The sequence below is a fragment of the Balaenoptera acutorostrata genome, chromosome 8 (assembly GCF_949987535.1).
Source record: "Balaenoptera acutorostrata chromosome 8, mBalAcu1.1, whole genome shotgun sequence".
NCBI classification, from domain to species: Eukaryota; Metazoa; Chordata; class Mammalia; order Artiodactyla; family Balaenopteridae; genus Balaenoptera; species Balaenoptera acutorostrata.
The window spans coordinates 11,884,916-11,903,171 of NC_080071.1; the positions used below are offsets into that span (position 1 = coordinate 11,884,916).

An 18,256-nucleotide genomic window follows, 5' to 3' on the forward strand; every position below is an offset into this window, starting at 1 on the left:
GTTTAGCTGTTTCAAAGTCTTGTTGCTTTTCAGTTTTTCAATGACCAACCTGATCTGGCTGTCTTGCAGGGGTGCACCGAGCGGTTTGTGTCAAGCCCCGAGGAGGTCATGGACGTGATAGATGAAGGCAAAGCAAACCGCCACGTGGCTGTAACGAGTAAGCCTTGGGTGGTGTTTCCTCCCCTCTAAGTTAGGACACAAACATCTGCCTACCAACCAGGTTGGGTGGGGGTAATGAGGTCCAAATGGAATAATGCAGGGGAAGGTGGTTGTAAAGCAGTGACTGGCACTCAAAAACACAGGGGTGTAAGCAGTACCAGCGGGCCTGGGCAGGTCCTGGGAAACAGCGCCTCCTACTGTCCAGGGGCCTGTTGGAAATGTCGGGTGACACTCACTGACTGGGGCCTGGTAACAGCCTGAGCCTGAACACTGGGGTAAGCAACCAACCAACCAACTAAAGGGGGAAGAAAGTAAGCTTCTAAGTTCATTTATTTTAACTATGTTATTGTTTAAAAAAATCCAAACCAACAGATTTTATAGGCCAGTCATACGCATGGAAAGAAACCATGTTAGATTTCTGCCCTTTGTAAACAAGGAAAAGAAAGACATGGAGGAGCGGGAGCTTGACTGTAAACTTTTTGATGCCTTGTTGGTAACAAACATAGTCAGGTCAGCTGGTTTACCTTGCGATGCCTTCCTCGGTCCGTCTCAGGGAAGCAGGTCACCTGGTGTTAGAGCAGCAGAGTTTCCATGAAAAGATGGGGGCTATCTGTCTTATTCAGATGAGATGTGCACAGATGAGAATGAGTTCATGTGAAGAGGACTTGAAAGAATGAAGGATTTCTAACTTTTTTTTTTTTTTAATATTTATTTATTTGGCTGTGCCGGGTCTTAGTTGCGGCACGCGGGATCTAGTTCCCTGACCAGGGATCGAACCCAGGCCCCCTGCATTGGGAGCACGGAGTCTTAGCCACTGGACCACCAGGGAAGTCCCTGAAGGATTTCTAGCTTTGAAGAGAGAAAAATATCTGGGGAGGGCATATGGGCAATGCAGTGTTTCTTAACATATTCTTCATAATATCTTCAAGGTGCTGACATTAAGAAAGAGAGTCAGGGCTTCCCTGGTGGCGCAGTGGTTGAGAATCTGCCTGCTAATGCAGGGGACACGGGTTCGAGCCCTGGTCTGGGAAGATCCCACATGCCACGGAGCAGCTGGGCCCGTGAGCCACAACTACTGAGCCTGCGCGTCTGGAGCCTGGGCCCCGCAACGGGAGGGGCCGCGATAGTGAGAGGCCCGCGCACCGCGATGAAGAGCGGTCCCTGCACCGCGATGAAGAGTGGCCCCCACTTGCCGTAACTAGAGAAAGCCCTCGCACGAACTGAAGACCCAACACAGCCAAAAAATAAAGAAATAAATAAATAAAGTAGCTATAAAAGACCTTTAAAAAAAAAAAAAAAAAAAAAAAAAAGACTTAAGCATGAAACTCCTGGAAAAAAAACAAAACATGAAAAAAGCTCCTTGACATCGGTAAAAAAAAAAAAAAAAAAAAAAAAAAAAAAAAAAAAAAAAAAAAAAAAAGAAAGAGAGTCAGCTTGCTTTGTTTGATCTGAATGAGTAGACCACCCAGGATTGTTGAAGGTACATGGAGGCAGATTTTGACCTATCACAAGAAGAACTCTAGTCCTTAATGCTGCCCCAAGTAAAGCCTGCTACCTGGAGAGGTAGTGAGTTCCCCGCATGGTGTAGAAGAGATTCAAGCTTTGCTTGGTTGACTGGTGCTATGATCCTTTGATCCAGAACTGTAATTCTCAACTGTTTCCCTACCCCCACAAATGTATCAGATGATATTCATATACATGGCAAGTTTCATAGGTGAGCCTAGACTTGTATACAGTGTAGGTTAAACTCTACTTCTTTCTCTTCTGCTTATACACATATAGGAAAGAATGTAAGACTGATATTCTTATACTAATAGCATCTCTCATTTGTAAAGAAGTTTTTCACTGTTTCTTAAGTTATTGTTAGTTATGAATTATTCATGACATACCTGAGAGTCCATCTTGGCCCCCTGGTTCAGAACTGTTGGTCCAGAACATTACTATTTTTCTTATCATTCTGGTAAGGTGTTTTTTTTTATTTTGTTACATTATGCATAACATAAAATTTACCATTTTACCACTTTTAAGTGTACAATTTAGTGGCATTAAGTACATTCACAATATTTGCAACCATCACCACTTCCTATTTCCAGAATTTTTTCCAGAATTTTTAATTATCCCAAAGTGAAACTCCATATCCATTGAATAATAACCCTCCATACTCCCTCCTCCCAACCCCTGGTAACCACCATCCTACTTCCTGTCTCAGTGAACTTGACAACTCTAGGTACTTCATATAAGTGGAATGATACAAGTCCTTTTGTGACGTGCTTGTTTCACTCAGCATAATGTTCTCAAGATTCATCCATGTAACATGTGTCAGAATTTCCTTCCTTTTTAAGGCTGAATAATGTTCCATTGTACTCATAGACCACATTTTGTTTTCCATTCATCCACAGATAGACATTGTATTGCTTCTAGCTTTTGGCTATTGTGAATGATGTTGCTATGAACATGGAGGTATTTATAAATATCTGTTCAAGTTCCTGCTTTCAGTTCTTTTGGGTAAATACCCAGAAGTAGAATTGCTGGATCATATGGTAATTCTCCTTTTTATTTTTTAAGGAACGGCTATACTGTTTTCCATAGCAGGTGCACCATTTTATATTCCCACCAACAGTGTGCAAGAGTTTTAATTTCTCCATATCCTTGCCAACACTTCTTATTTTCTGAGTTTTTTTTTCTTTTTAATCATCATCCCAATGGGTGTGAAGTGCTATCTCATTGAGGTTTTGATTTGCATTTCCCTAATGATTAGTGATGTTTAGCATTTTTTCATATGCTTATTGGCCATTTGTGCGTCTTCTTTGTAGAAGTGCTATTCAAGTCCTTGGCCCATTTTTTAAAAATTGGGTTGTTTGGCTTTTTGCTGTTGTTGTTTATTTGTAGGAGTTCTTTATATATTCTGGATCTCAATCCCTTATCAGATATATGATTTACAAATATTTTCTATTCTGTGGGTTGCCTTTTCACTGTTGATAGTGTCCTTTCACACACAAAAGTTTTTAATTTTGATGAAGTTAAATTTATCTTTTTTGTTGCTGTTGTTGCTTGTGTTTTTTGGTGTCATATCCAAGAAATCATTGCCAAATCTGGTGTCATGAACCTTTTCCCCTATGTTTTCTTCTAAGGTTTTATAGTTTTAGTTTTTACATTTAGGTCTTTGATCCTTTTTGAGTTAACTTTTGTATACGACTTAAAGGAAGAGTCCAACTTCATTTTTGCATGTGGATATCCAGTTTTCAGTTTGGTGAAGAGACTGTTCTTTCACAATTGAATGGTCACTCTTGACACTCTTGTTGAAAATTATTTGACCATATTATGTGAGGGTTTATTTCTAGGCTCTCTATTTCATTGGTCCATATGTCTACCTTTTTGACAATACCACACTGTTTTGATTACCATAGCTTTGTAGTAAGGTTTGAAATCAGCAAGTGTGAGACCTTCAACTCTGCTCTTTTTAAGGATTGTTTTGGCTATTCAGGGACCCTTGAGATTCATCTGAATTTTAGGATGGACTTTTCTATTTCTGCAAAAAACGTCATTGTGATTTTGATAGAGATGGCATTGAATCTGTTGGTGGTATGGACATCTTAACAATATTAAGTCTTTTAATCCAAGAACAAGGATTATCTTTCCATTTATTTGTGTATTCTTTAATTTCTTTTAGCAACATTTTATAGTTTTCAGTGTATGCCTTTCACTTCCTTGGTTAAGTTTATTCCTAAGTATCTTATTCTTTTTGTTCTTATTTTAAATGGAATTGTTTTCCTAATTTCCTTTTTGGATTGTTCATTATTGTTATATATAATGCAACTGATTTTTATGTATTGCATTTGTATCCTGCAACTTTGCCAAATTCACTAGTTCTAACATTTTTGTGGAATCTTTTAGGGTTTTTTTCCACATAATCTGGTTAGATAGTTTTGAGAAATAATTGCTAGTGGGATTGAATAAAATAGTCACTGGGGTCTCTGCCTGCCTGGTGAGCAAAGACAAGGGTCCAAGAAGATTTTTATTTTTGGTACTTGGTCCTAATGAAGCATATTTCATCTTTGAGACCTTCTATGTGCCTAGCATGGGTTATAGAAGAAATGTATGTCTTACTCCTTCCTTAAGAAAGTCATAATTCTTCCTTAAGAAAGCTTATGATATCACTGATAAGGCAAGGCTTACACACATGAAAAAGATGGAATACATCAGGTACTAGTCAGAATGATAAAGGCTGAGGGACTTAAAATGAGGCAGGGGAGGAAAACTTGAGCTCTTCAAGGAGAGAGGTAGGCTGGATTGGGGTGTTGGAGGATGGCGGCTTCAGGCAGAGCTCGAGACTGTTGTCTTAAACCACTGACCACGATTTTTAGATTAATTTCTTTGCCACGTGAAAATATTTTAAATCTTTCATTTCTAGAATGAGCATTGTTTTGCAGTAGAAATGGTCTCAGATAATTTTTTAAATTGAGTGGACTTACAAAAAATGGAGCTATTAGGCATGATTTGTTGTGTTTTTTACTGAGATGCTTGCTACCGAAATTTATATGTTCTTTGTAGAGCAGTAAACTGTTTTCCTTTTCAGACATGAATGAACACAGCTCTAGAAGTCACAGTATCTTCCTGATTAATATTAAACAAGAGAATGTAGAGACTGAAAAAAAACTCAGTGGGAAGCTTTATCTAGTTGATTTGGCTGGGAGCGAAAAGGTAATTGGTTCTTTATTTGTATTATCCACAATTTCCCCGTTATTTGCTTCAGTGTGCAATGGGATAATTTTTATGTCTTTCTATTCCCTGGTTTTAAAGAGCTTTTAAAGTTTCTGATGTTGTGCTAAGATGTTATTAAATTTAACCTTCATTTCTCTGCTCTTTCTTTTCTGGTCCTGAAGTCCCCTATTCATGTCACAGGAGGTGTTTTGAATGCCAACCTTGATTTATGCCTAATAGACCCTGATGATGACATGAGGCGAGTGTTGGTGTGAACTTAGCCTGGCAAAGGCAGCGGCACAAATGCTGGAGGGACGTGAACTTCTGAGAACAGGAAAGATCTCTGTGTTTTAACAGATTCAAATAGGCCAGGAAGGGGCTTTGACGCTGGAATGTGGCAGGCCTGCCTCTGCAGGTTTGTTTGCTGATAGAAGATCTGGAAAGTGGGGCTCTCCCTGCCTTCCCGGCTTCTCTCTGCAGGAGGCGTGAACTGACCGTGTTCTGTGTGGGCAGCCTCACTCCCTCCAGGCTACGGGGTCTGGAACCGGTGTTTTAGCCACAAGCCCTGACCCTTCTCTGATTTTGTGAGGGTTTTCTTTTGGCATCTGTACCCTGTCCATGCTCTCCCAGGCACTGGCTGAGGCCATACTCCAGGCCGAATAGGCTTCCCAGAAACTCCCCTCTGCCCTCCCAGCCTCACTTCCATAGCACCAGCAGAGGGTCCTGCTGCCACACCCCGGCTGGGGGCACTGCCCACCTCGGATGACATCACAGAGCAAGTCTCTGTGCACGATACCACGTGGCCTCCCTCATCTCTGATGTCATGCTGACTGTCCGCATCAGGGCCGGCCCTGAAGCTCAGTCAGTCTCCCAAACTGTGTCATTGATCCCCACTTACTGCTCCCGCCACTGAGTTGCTGGACGCCAAGTTATGGCCACTAACATCCGTGTGAGTAATGGCTACTTGGATTGTCCTCCTGTCCGCGTTTGTACAGCCTTGAGCAGATCACATGTATCCTCCTAGTTGGCAATCGAAAATCGAACTGGTCCCGGCTTGTAACTTTAAACAGATGCCCACCAGAACGGGAGTAGGGAGAAGCATTGCTCACTTCTAGACCGGCCATTAGCAACTAGCATCTGCTCTGCTGCCACACCTGTCGTATCGGTCCAGACAAAGCTCCCAGTGACCCCTTCCCTCTTCCCAAGCTTGCCACCTTTCCCTTTAGAGCAAAGAGATGAGTACTTAAGGCCTAAATGCAGCTGAAAAGTGCTTAATGCAGGCAGTTGAGAGTGGAGGCCTGCACAGTGTCAGTGGTTATTACTTATGATATTTATGAGGCGTTTTAAAGTTGTCCTGCACGTCATTTCCTGTGCTAACATCTGTTTTCCTTGCCCTAGATGTGTCCGCATGAATGTATCAGTGTGATCTAGTAGAACAGAGCTCTGGGTCTTAGCCCTGTCTTTCTTAAATGGTGTTCTTCCCTTGGGTGGGCAATTTGACATCCCTGGAGCTCAAAATTTTCTTGTCTGTAAAAGGAAGGTGATTGTACTTGTCTTGCGTATTTCATGGAGCTAAGATGCTCAAGTGTGAAAGCACCTTAAACAACACCTTGTGAATAGACTGTTACTATTAATACTTGTGACACAGCAGCTCTGTGATTTCTTCATCTGTAAGCAGGGGACCCACACATGATTTCCAGAGAAATCTTTGAATTTTTCTTTGGAAAAAACCTCCCCTTGGACATGCATTCATCTCTGTCGTTGGGAGTTTCTCCTTTATACAGAATTGAAATCCATCTTCGCACAGTTTAAAATCATTTCCCTGCTTTTCTTTCTTTCTTCAGAGCGCAGCTGCTCCCCGCCATGTCGTTTGTCCAGTCAGCAGAGCTATGAATCATGTTGAGTTCCCTTTTTTCTAGCATCTGTGAACTGCTTTCTACCTAGAGCAAATGCTGTAAATAGGAAATTACCAGTAATAACACAGCCGAGGAGGAATGGTGCATGGTCCCTCTAACTGCAGAGGAAAAAAGACAAATTCACTGTGTAATACACATTTTCTTGCCTTACATGCCTTGTCGAGTATTTTTCCTTTTGGATGATTGTTCCTTTTTTTTTTCTTGATATGAGAATAAGTAGGAAAGGAGCAGAGAGTCCGGATAACCGTCCCTACCACTTCTTGTCCTTTGCTTGAAGTTGGAGCTTGTAATCTACACTTTCCCAATAGTCCATTCATTGTGGCCGGGACCGTGTTTTCTCTTAATGCTTCCTGGGCCTGGAGGCTGTGGTTCAGTCTCGCAGGACCCCAGCCTTTCTGTAGTGACAGCACTTTTGGAGCCTGGTGTCCCTGGACAAATGTCCCCTGGGAAGCATCCGCAGCTCTACACTTGAGGCACCTCCACTGTTCCCCCTAAAACCTAATTGAGAGGAAAATGACCACAAGAGAGAACAAATCCCCAGCCTCAGGCACAAGGGAAGGTTTTATCGCCGTGATTCTCACTTACTTTTATTTTCCCCTGCATTCCAGGAGGATTCACATCAGTCCCTTCCTCCCCGCTTGCCCTCCTGTGAATTGGAATTTTCTCCTCTGTGCTTTTGCTGTCCTGTGCAGCTCACTGTTTTCTCTTCTCTCTGGTAGGTCAGCAAAACTGGTGCCGAGGGAGCTGTTCTCGATGAAGCTAAAAATATCAATAAGTCTTTGTCTGCTCTTGGAAATGTGATCTCTGCCTTGGCAGAAGGGACAGTAAGTGATCCTGTCTCCATCTATTAAATGATATTATGAGAAGTTACCTTTGGGGTTCGTGTACTCTCTTTGCCACGCACCCCAGAGATTCATTTGTTTTTGTTCAGAAAGGGACAGGGGGAATCCTGGCTGTGGATGCCCTGCTTGCTGGGAAACCTAGCCCATTAAAATGTGTGAATGGTGATGCTAATTTCGTATGACCCAGGTGGTCCCAGAATGGGTATTCTAAACTTTGGCAAGATCCAAAGACCAGGCAACAGATTTTTTTTTTTTTTTAATTTATTTATTTATTTTTGGCTGTGTTGGGTCTTCGTTTCTGTGCGAGGGCTTTTTCCAGTTGCGGCGAGCGGGGGCCACTCTTCATCGCGGTGCGCGGGCCTCTCACTATCGCGGCCTCTCTTGTTGCAGAGCACAGGCTCCAGACGCGCAGGCTCAGTAGTTGTGGCTCACGGGTCTAGCCGCTCCGCGGCATGTGGGATCTTCCCGGACCGGGGCACGAACCCGTGTCCCCTGCATTAGCAGGCGGATTCCTAACCACTGCGCCACCAGGGAAGCCCCCAGGCAACAGATTTTTATTTCACATGTTTCTAAGCCCAGTTCCATCACTAACTTGCTTGCCTCTGTATTTTCTCTTTGAATGGGCTGTAACAGCCAATATTTTTTCTTTTCCTAAATAGAAAACACACGTGCCGTACCGGGACAGCAAGATGACTCGGATTCTTCAGGACTCTCTGGGTGGGAACTGTAGAACCACCATCGTTATTTGCTGTTCTCCCTCGGTATTCAATGAAGCTGAGACCAAGTCAACGCTAATGTTTGGACAAAGGTGGGCGTGGCCTCTCGTAACCTATGCTCTGAGCTCTGGGTCTTAGGTGTCAGGAGTGAGTGGCGAGGGGCTAGGGTCAGAGAGGGAACAGAGTGAGGAGGCAAGCAGCCTGTTAGTAAATTGCATCTAGCAGGTGACCTGTAAACTTGAGGCATCATTTATTGAGGCCAAAGGAACAATTATGTTTTAAAATAATGGGTAGGAATATGCCTATCAAAGGTATGATGCTGAAAAAAACAACTCAAGCTTATTATAGATGTGATTGTTGGTTATGCAGTGGAGTGTTACTTTTGTTCGTCATGGAATTAAGTCTAACTCTCAGGTTCACAGGATTTCAAGTGTATATAACTCGACTGGTAACTACCAGCCTTGGTAGTATGATTAGTGGTACCACTACTACCAGTAACTACTTCAATATTTGGGATCCATTGCAAATTTGCTGATAGAGTAACTGAAACTTAGGTGATTGTAGAGTAGTTGCATAAATATAAAAGGGTGGGGAGAAGAAGTCCTGACACTCCCCCTGGGGGTAGGAGATACAGCATGTATGCTGAGGAAAGGGGAGGATGGCAGCCCTCTTCTCACCTTCAGAAATGTCCGAAGATTTCCTAGATGTCTGAGAATTTTACTAGGTAGGCAGCAAGGACAGTCAGTAATCCTACAGCAACATTTGTGGGTATGGGTTAGTTCATCCCTTCCTTTCTTTTTTTTTAAAGGAAGGAGTCTTATTTTATTTTATTTTAAATTAATTAATTGATTTTATTTTATTTTTGGTTGTGTTGGGTCTTCGTTTCTGTGCGAGGGCTTCCTCTAGTTGTGGCAAGCGGGGGCCACTCTTCATCGCGGTGCGCGGGCCTCTCACTATCGCGGCCTCTCTCGTTGCGGAGCACAGGCTCCAGACGCGCAGGCTCAGTAGTTGTGGCTCACGGGCCTAGTTGCTCCGCGGCATATGGGATCCTGCCAGACCAGGGCTCGAACCCGTGTCCCCTGCATTGGCAGGCAGATTCTCAACCACTGCGCCACCAGGGAAGCCCCCATCCCTTCCTTTCTTGATCTTCAGTCATGGTCTGTCAGTTTCAGGTGTTGAGCCCCATCTTCCCTGCATGGCTGCCTCAGGTGCTAGTTCCCAGAGTGCTGGGGTGCTGTGGCTTGGGGCAATCTGAGCATCTTCCATGCTCAGTGGGCTGAGCCCGAACCTGGGCTTGGGAGTTGTGGATTCTACTGCTGTCATTCCCTTCAAACAACTGTGTGATCTTTAGACAAGTTACCAGTTCTCTGCGGGCTCCAGCTGCCTTATGCACGGAGCACTCCCCCTGCCTTCCTCCTGGGAGTGTGTTGTGTGGTTATGCCTGAGAAATCGTTTAAGATGCCTAGCGAAAGGCCAGATGGTGGTCGGCATTCTGAATGGGAGATTGTTACGGCTTGTTTAAACCGCATTAAACCCCAGTCATTTCCTGAACCCTCAACAGAACATAGAATTACCCAGTCATGGCACCTGTGGGATGTCTAAATAAATAATAATTACACTGAACGGTTGTAGAACTAATATATCTTTTAAATTAGATTTGGGTCCTTTACTTCCTCTCAGATCACTTCCTTGATTAGCAAAATGCTTAGGTCAATGGATTGCAGTAGGATAACATCTACTTTTTCTTAAGGGTCACGGAATACCTGTAAACCTGTATCTGTTTATGGGAAACATAGAGTACTGTGGTGATCATCCTGCCTGCCCCATCTCTCCTGGTTTCTTAAACTTGAGCTTTAACAGTTTCCTCTGAAGACATGTTTGAGGAAACCAGCACTGAATGCGTTTATAAAGGGAACATCTCTTAAAAAAAATTCTCATCCACAAAGCAAAGATAATCTGAATCTTTGCAAGCCAGAGTCTTCCTGGGGCATGGGCTCTGTCTCAAGGCTGCTGCTGTTGGTAGGCATTTGCAACTGTCTATAGGAAGAGATTTAGGTATAAGTCTGAATGATGATTTTCTTTCTTCTGATCTCAGTGAAGCCATCATCAGTATCATCATCACTAGCACTTTTTTAAAGGAACTAGTGTGTGCCAGGCATGTCAAAATCCTCATAGAAATTCTGTCGGGTAGGCATCTCTCCCCTTTGTGCAGAGGATGAAATTGAGGCTTTGGCTCCAAGCCATTAGGTCCTGCCCCTGAGACCACACAGCCAGTAAATAACTAAATGTGCAGGATGTTATAGGGCCGAGACTATATCATTTGACCCACAACCTCTTCCATGTGGGCTGCTTGATTGGGGACCTTGATGAGCACAGCCCTCTGGGGTCAGTTACTCCAGCTTTGAAGCTAAGCTCTGCTTCTCACCCATTTTTTTCTCTCATTTCCTTCTCTTGGAGCCTGAATCTCCTTGCCTATAGGAAGAAATATAATAACACCTACTTCTGATAATTATTGGGAGGATAAAATGAGTTGCTTCAGTTTTTATGTAGCACAAGGGCTGGCACAGAATAAGGTGTCCAGTGATTGCAAGTTCCCCCTTTCCTCCATCTTTCAACAGGCTTGGGAAAGTCATGGTCATGCATGGGACTGGACTGAACGTGACATAATGTACAAGGATATGGGTGTAATATAAGAATCAGGACTGAATGAAATAGGAGTAGAATTAAATTTCTGGAATGAGTGATTAAAGAAATCCTGCTGAAGAAGACCTAAATAGACATTTCTCCAAAGAAGATATACAGATGGCCAACAAACACATGAAAGGATGCTCAACATCACTAACTATTAGAGAAATGCAAATCAAAACTACAATGAGGTATCACCTCACACCGGTCAGAATGGCCATCATCAAAAAATCTACAAACAATAAATGCTAGAGAGGGTGTGGAGAAAGGGAGCCCTCTTGCACTGTTGGTGGGAATGTAAATTGATACAGCCACTATGGAGAACAGTATGGAGGTTCCTTAAAAAACTAAAAATAGAACAACCATACGACCCAGCAATCCCACTACTGGGCATATATCCTGAGAAAACCATAATTCAAAAAGAGTCATGTACCACAATGTTCATTGCAGCACTGTTTACAATAGCCAGGGCGTGGAAGTAACCTAAGTGTCCATCGACAGATGAATGGAGAAAAATGATGTGGCAGAAATATACAATGGAATATTACTCAGCCATAAAAAGAAATGAAATGGAGGTATTTGTAATGAGGTGGATGGAGTTAGAGTCTGTCATACAGAGTGAAGTAAGTCAGAAAGAGAAAAATAAATACCGTATACTAACACATATATATGGAATCTAAAAAAAAAAACGGTTCTAATGAACCTAGGGGCAGGACAGGAATAAAGACACAGATGTAGAGAATGGACTTGAGGACACGGGGAGGGGAAGGGTAAGCTGGGACGAAGTGAGAGAGTGGCATGGACATATATACACTACCAAATGTAAAATAGATAGCTAGTGGGAAGCAGCCGCATAGCACAGGGAGATCAGCTTGGTGCTTTGTGACCACCACTTTGTTATACAGCAGAAACTAACACAACATTGTAAAGCAATTATACTCCAATAAAGATGTTAAAAAAAAAATAAAAATAAAAAAACCCTCGGACTTCCCTGGTGGTCCAGTGGGTAAGACTCTGTGCTCCCAATGCAGGGGGCCCAGGTTCCATCCCTGGTCAGGGAACTAGATCCCGCATGCTGCAACTAAGAGTCCTCATGCCACAACTGAGACCCGGCGCAGCCAAAATAAATAAATAAATAAATAAAATAAATATTAAAAAAAAAAAAAAGACCCTTAGTATGCATACTAAAAAAAAAAAAAGAAATCCTGCTGATAATTTAGGATTCCAGGAAATAAATAGTATGTCAATTATATTTTCAAATGAAATAGGTTGGTCTATAATCTTTAGTCAGAGTCATCTGGATCCTAGGCTCCATGAGGACAAGGAGTAGTTTATTACCAGCCTCAGTTGTCCCAACAAGCACCTAGGACAACTAGGACACAGTAGGTGGTCAACAGACAAATGTTATCAAAATGAATGAGCAGATGAACCTAATGCTTATTATGTAGGAATCCCTAGAACATTAGAGCGGTTGCTGAACTATGACACCATTATGTCCAGAAATTTGGTTGGGTTTAGATCTGGTTTGTTTTCCTGCCTTTCATTAGAATTGTGTGAAATTTTGTTCCCTTTCCTGCATCTTCGAGTTAGTTAATGGATTCTTCAAAGACATCTAACTTCTCTGTGGGATCAATACCCGCTTTATTGTTAACTACACACATTGAACCCAATTACACGCAGACATGAGTCTGAACATCAGATTAGACATGGTATCTGATAGCTAATGAGATTAAGCACTATGAACTCAGAAAAGACTGCCGGGCATCTCCCAAATTCAGTGTAACAAGTGTTCATGATATTCTTGTTGCAGGGGTGGCCAAACCTAAGGGCAGCATGAAGTTCCTTAGTTCTTGCCACGTGGTCCTTTCAAGGACATGAAGAAAGTCCATGTTTGTTGCTAGGCTATACTGTATTGATGTTCTGAATAAAACAGTAGTAGGTTCTTTGAAGCAGTAGAAACATGACAGAGTGTACAGATGCCTGAGGGCAGCAGAGAGTCAAAAAGCCGTCCTCTGTCAGGAAGCTGAACACTTCCTGCTTTAAGGGATGGGAACTCAAATTAGAGCAGTTTCACTAATTTTTCTTTTTCATCTGGCTCCCAGAGTTTCATTTTTTAGTCTTTAATTACTCTTCCAAAGTATTTTTTTTTTTTTTAATGAAGTGCTGTCAGGCATACTGAAACCTTTGGAGGAAAGGTAATGCATTCTTTTTTTTTTTCCTTAATAAATTTATTTATTTATTTGCTGCATTGGGTCTTCATCGCTGTGCTCAGGCTTTCTCTAGTTGTGGTGAGCAGGGACTACTCTTTGTTGCGGTGCACTGGCTGCTCATTGCAGTGGTGTCTCTTGTTGCGGAGCACGGGCTCTAGGCACGTGGGCTTCAGTAGTTGTGGCACACGGGCTCAGTAGCTGTGGCTCGCGGGCTCTAGAGCACAGGCTCAGTAGTCGTGGCGCACGGGCTTAGTTGCTTCGCGGCATGTGGGATCTTCCCGGACCAGGGCTTGAACCTGCATTGGCAGGCGGATTCTTAACCACTGCGAAACCAGGGAAGTCCCCAAAGTGCTTTTATAGCACTATTCAAAAAGGTTATTTTTACGTTTTAGAAGTATGAAAATCACCCAGTTATCAATTATCAAATCACCCAATCATGGAAGCCTATTTAATGTACCTTGATTTGTGATGGTAATGAGGGAAAGGTGAGTCCCCAGGGGGCAGACCAATCAGTTTAGAAAAAGCCTGAATCAGCACATTGTTGACACCAAGAGTTTGATTGATCCAGCATGAATAATTCAAAGGCTTTATTTATATGTTAAATGTGAAAGGAGAATGGATAGTTTAGGAAAAGTAATATTCTTTTTTCTTTTTCTGATATGCACTTTTTGACAAAAAAAAATTGTTCCATTTCACGCTTGGTTTAATGGCAGCTGGATTAGGCAGAGCCTGAGTGGTGTGTGTGCAAAATGCATGTCCCCAGAGCATAAGAACAAGTTCCCTGCAGGACTAGAGCAAGCACTTTGGCCAAGGGAGATGCTTGGCTGCAGGTTTGACAGAGGATGGAGAAAGAATCAAATCTCCCCCTGTTGGAGGGCCTGTTGCCAAACACCAATAGGGTTAATTTTTGCTCTTGGAGGAGGAAACGCTGTGGACCACAGTTAGTTTAACCAGATGCCAAATCTTTATCCAAGCTGGTCATTTCTTAATGTTTCTCTGGAGATTAGAATTTTTCAAACAACAAAATTTAAAGCTTTTAATTTCTCCTTCCCTACATCCCCGACTGATGAGCAGGGAAATGGCCTTACCAGGAAATGGGAAGGTGCTTTGCGGCAGTCATGTGTCCAGAAGAAGGTTAGGTGTTTTAGATGGGAACTAGGACCCAGAGCAGATTAGAAGGTGTGATGGTTTTATGTGTTAACTTGACTAGGCTGTAGTAGCCAATTATTTAATCAAACACTAACCTAGGTGTTGCTATGAATTTTTTGTGTGGATGTGGTTACCATCTACCATCAGTTGACTTTAATTAAGTAAAGCACATTACCCTCCATAATACAGGTGAGCCTCATCCAATCAGATGAAGGCGTTAAGAGCAAAAACTGAGGTTTTCTGGAGAAGAAATTCTGCCTCAAAACTGTAGCATCGATTTCTGCCTGAGTTTCCAGTGAGCCAATTTCAATAGATAGGTAGATAGATAGATAGATAGATAGATAGATAGATAGATAGATAGATAGATATCCTCTCTGATATATAAGATATCAGATATATAAGATCACTCTCTCTCTCTCTCTCTCTCTCTCTCTCTCTCTCTCTCTCTCTCTCTCCTGTTGGTTCTGTTTCTCTGGAGAACCCTGACTGATAGAGAGGGATGCTGGGCTACCCTCTTCCACCCCACAATGGGAGGATCTCAGTCTCTTTGCCTCTCTCTCACGCACACCATTCACCATGTGGAATCATACATTACAGATTTATTCTATGCATTGAAGGTGTGGGTTTGTCTAGAGCTCCTTGTTCAAATGCCAGTACTATCTTGGAGAGGGAAAGAAAATGCTGAAAACAAGAGATAGGAAGGTACCAAGAACAAACATCTTCCTGGCTGTTCCGGGGGTGGCCGAGGTAATTTGAAGAAACTCCAACAGTATGTAGTTTCTATATCATTTAGAACTGATCTTGGCCAGAAAGTACAAATATAGGCAATTATTCAGGAAATAGGTGGGGATGGGATTTAACAGGACACAGAGTGATGTGAGCCAGTGGTTCTACGACTTCCCCTCTTCAACAAGGGTTTGATTCAAGTGCCAAATAATGGTGTCATCACATATGGGGGCTTAATGAAGGTGGTAGAAATGCACATGATCAGTAATCTTGGAAGCCTGGGCATGTGGTTCTGAACAAGTAAACTGCAAGTTCAGTGACAGAGTAACTGAGAGGTGCTGAGGAGAACATAACAGAACACACGAGGACAGAGGACAGGGTCTTCCTCTTTCCATCCTTCAGTGGCATATGTCAGTGTGTCCTTTTCTGACGTAACTGTCTTTGTACGGAGATCTAGGTGGAATACGTACTGCGGCCTCTGCTCTCTGTCTGCTGTGCTTGGTCTGCCTTCTCCAAAAATGGTTAACATTCATTAGCTTTGAGATCTTTTAAAAACCGGATCCTGGTTCCCTCCCTATGGGGAGAAGAGCTATTATATCTGGTGCAGGCCTAGATCATATTATTTAAGTGGTGCTTAACTCTCTAAAGCAAGCTGAAGCAAAGAAAAACTGCAGAACAGATACCCTGATCATTGTACCTTTAAGATTTGGCTCATTCCTGCTAAGTAGGTCTTGCTATTAAGTTGTAAACCTAATATTAATGAAGGTTCTTCCCCGAACTAGCCTTTGGTTAGGATTTTGCTCAGTGTCTGCTATGGTCATAGCTTGTGGAACAGGCATTTATTTCTGTATACAGCTTAGGGGATCTGGTTGAAAAACCAAACTGAGGATCTTTGAAAGTGAAGACCCAAGATACTTCTGTGCTCCTTTGTGAGTGATGAGGTCACACTGGATTAATCATATGTTAGCACAGTGAGATTGACCCATAAAGATGATGAATGAGCAGTAAGTTCATGGCTATGGTAAGGCTCCCATGGATTATTGGGTTTTTTTCCTGTATCAAGGAGGTGATGTCCCAAAACTATAGGGCTGGGTGGTATTGCCATTGCTATATAGCTTCAGCTAGAAAAAACGATAAAACCTGCCTTAAGAGCATTTCTTAATTTCTGCTATCCCATCAGTTTTATGTTTCCTTGTTAGCTCCCTGAAATTCTTTTGGAAACCAGGCTGAGCAGGAAATGCTCATGGGTCCTGGCACTGTGTCCTGAGTGCCCAGGACCCATGTCGTTTCACTGTGTTTGAACAGAGGGTCCAGATGTAACACTGCTTAGCGTGATTGACAGCTAGCACGTATGTGGAAAATGCCAAAATAAAAGAGCAAAGAGTATGAGAGCTGGAAGACACTTGGACATGCTCTACAGTGAACAAGGCAAAAACAAAACAAAACAAAACAAAACTCATCAGACGGGGGCTTCCCTGGTGGCGCAGTGGTTGGGAGTCTGCCTGCCAGTGCAGGGGACACGTGTTCGAGCCCTGGTCCAGGAAGATCCCACATGCCGCGGAGCGACTGGGCCCGTGAGCCACAACTACTGAGCCTGCGCATCTGGAGCCTGTGCTCCGCAACGAGAGGCCGCGATAGTGAGAGGCCTGCGCACCGCGATGAAGAGTGGCCCCTGCTTGCCGCAACTAGAGAAAGCCCTCGCACAGAAACGAAGACCCAACACAGCCAAAAATAAATATAAATAAATTAATTAATTAAAAAAAAAACAAAACTCATCAGACCACTAGCTAATCCACACTGGCAGCAAAATTAGATAGAACCTAATCATTAGGCCCTTTTACTCTGTAGATTTTCCTAAAGTTCATGGTAAGAAGCAAAAAGAGATTATAGATGTTCAACATCCTTTTATTCTAGGTCTCTTGTGGGAGCAAGGGACCAAGACACTCTTTATTCCATTTTGCAAGGTTGGTTTCAGCCTCCTAGATAGGAGAATATTTGTTCTATTAAAAAGAAATAACTCCAGGCACAGAAGTTCAGTATCTCTCTTAGTAACTCTTGTTTCTTCCACAATCTAGAAATTCTTGTATCTGACTTGATTTCTTTCCACATCAGTTATTTTTCTTAACTTATTTTTGTTGAATATAACATACATAGAGTAAAATACATTTAAGTATGCAACTCGGTAAAAATTTAAATATACATGTATATTCACATGTAACCACCACCTGGCATCTTAGAAGCCTCTCTTTGAACCCTCCCAGTCAGTACCCAACTCTCAAGGGTAAGTGTCATCCTGACTTCTGTCAACTTAGATTACTGTTTGCTGTCTTTGAACTTGATACAAATAAAAACATACAGTATTATTTTGTATCTGGCTTCTTTTATGCAACATTGTATCCTTGAAGTACACTACATTGTTAGGTGTAGGAGTAGTTTAGTTTTCATAGTTATATACTATTTTGTTGTATGAATATAACATGTATGTATCCATTCTACTGTTGATGGTTATTTGGATTGTTTTCATCTTGTGGCTATTATAAATGAAGTTGCTATGACATTGGTTGTCATGTCTTTAGGTGAACATATGTCCTCATTTCTGTCGGTTATATACCTATGAGTGGAATTGCTAGCTCAGAGGATATAAGATATTTAGTTTTAATAGATAGTACCAAAGAGTTTTCTAAAATGATTAGAATAGCTTATACTCCCTCTAGTAGCAATTGATTATTATAGTCGCTGCACATCCTCACCAACACTTGGTATTATCAGTTTAAAAATTGTAAACCATCCTATTGGGTGTGTAAAAGTATCTTATTGTCATTTTATTTTGCATTTGCCTGAAGGCTAATGTTGTTCGGCACCCTTTGTGGGTGGTATTGGCACTTCTTTTGTGAGGTTCCTATTCAGACCTTTGCTCAGTGTTTTCACCGGTTGTCTGCTTTTTTCTGATTGATTTATAGGGATTATTCTGGATAAGTCCTTTGACAGATATATGGATTGTTTATATCTTCTCTCACTTTGCAGCTTATGTTTTAATTCTTTTAATGGTGACTTTTAATGAAGAGAGGGTTTTAAATTTTTATGAAGTCAAATTTATCTTTTCTTTTATTCTATTTAAGAAATTAATCTTTGCCTACCCCAAGGTCTTAAAG

The 18,256-nt window shown here is 42.1% G+C and overlaps 1 protein-coding gene across 2 annotated transcripts in view; it reads left to right on the plus strand.

Moving 5' to 3' along the window:
• KIF5C (kinesin family member 5C) overlaps positions 1-18,256 on the plus strand; it is a 179,420-nt gene that overhangs the window by 90,523 nt on the left and 70,641 nt on the right. For both annotated transcript variants that reach the window (XM_007183036.2, XM_057551553.1), the window contains exons 7-10: positions 70-157; positions 4,736-4,860; positions 7,496-7,600; positions 8,278-8,426. In XM_007183036.2, the coding sequence (XP_007183098.2) occupies positions 70-157; positions 4,736-4,860; positions 7,496-7,600; positions 8,278-8,426 (467 nt within the window). The remainder of the gene's footprint in view (positions 1-69; positions 158-4,735; positions 4,861-7,495; positions 7,601-8,277; positions 8,427-18,256) is intronic.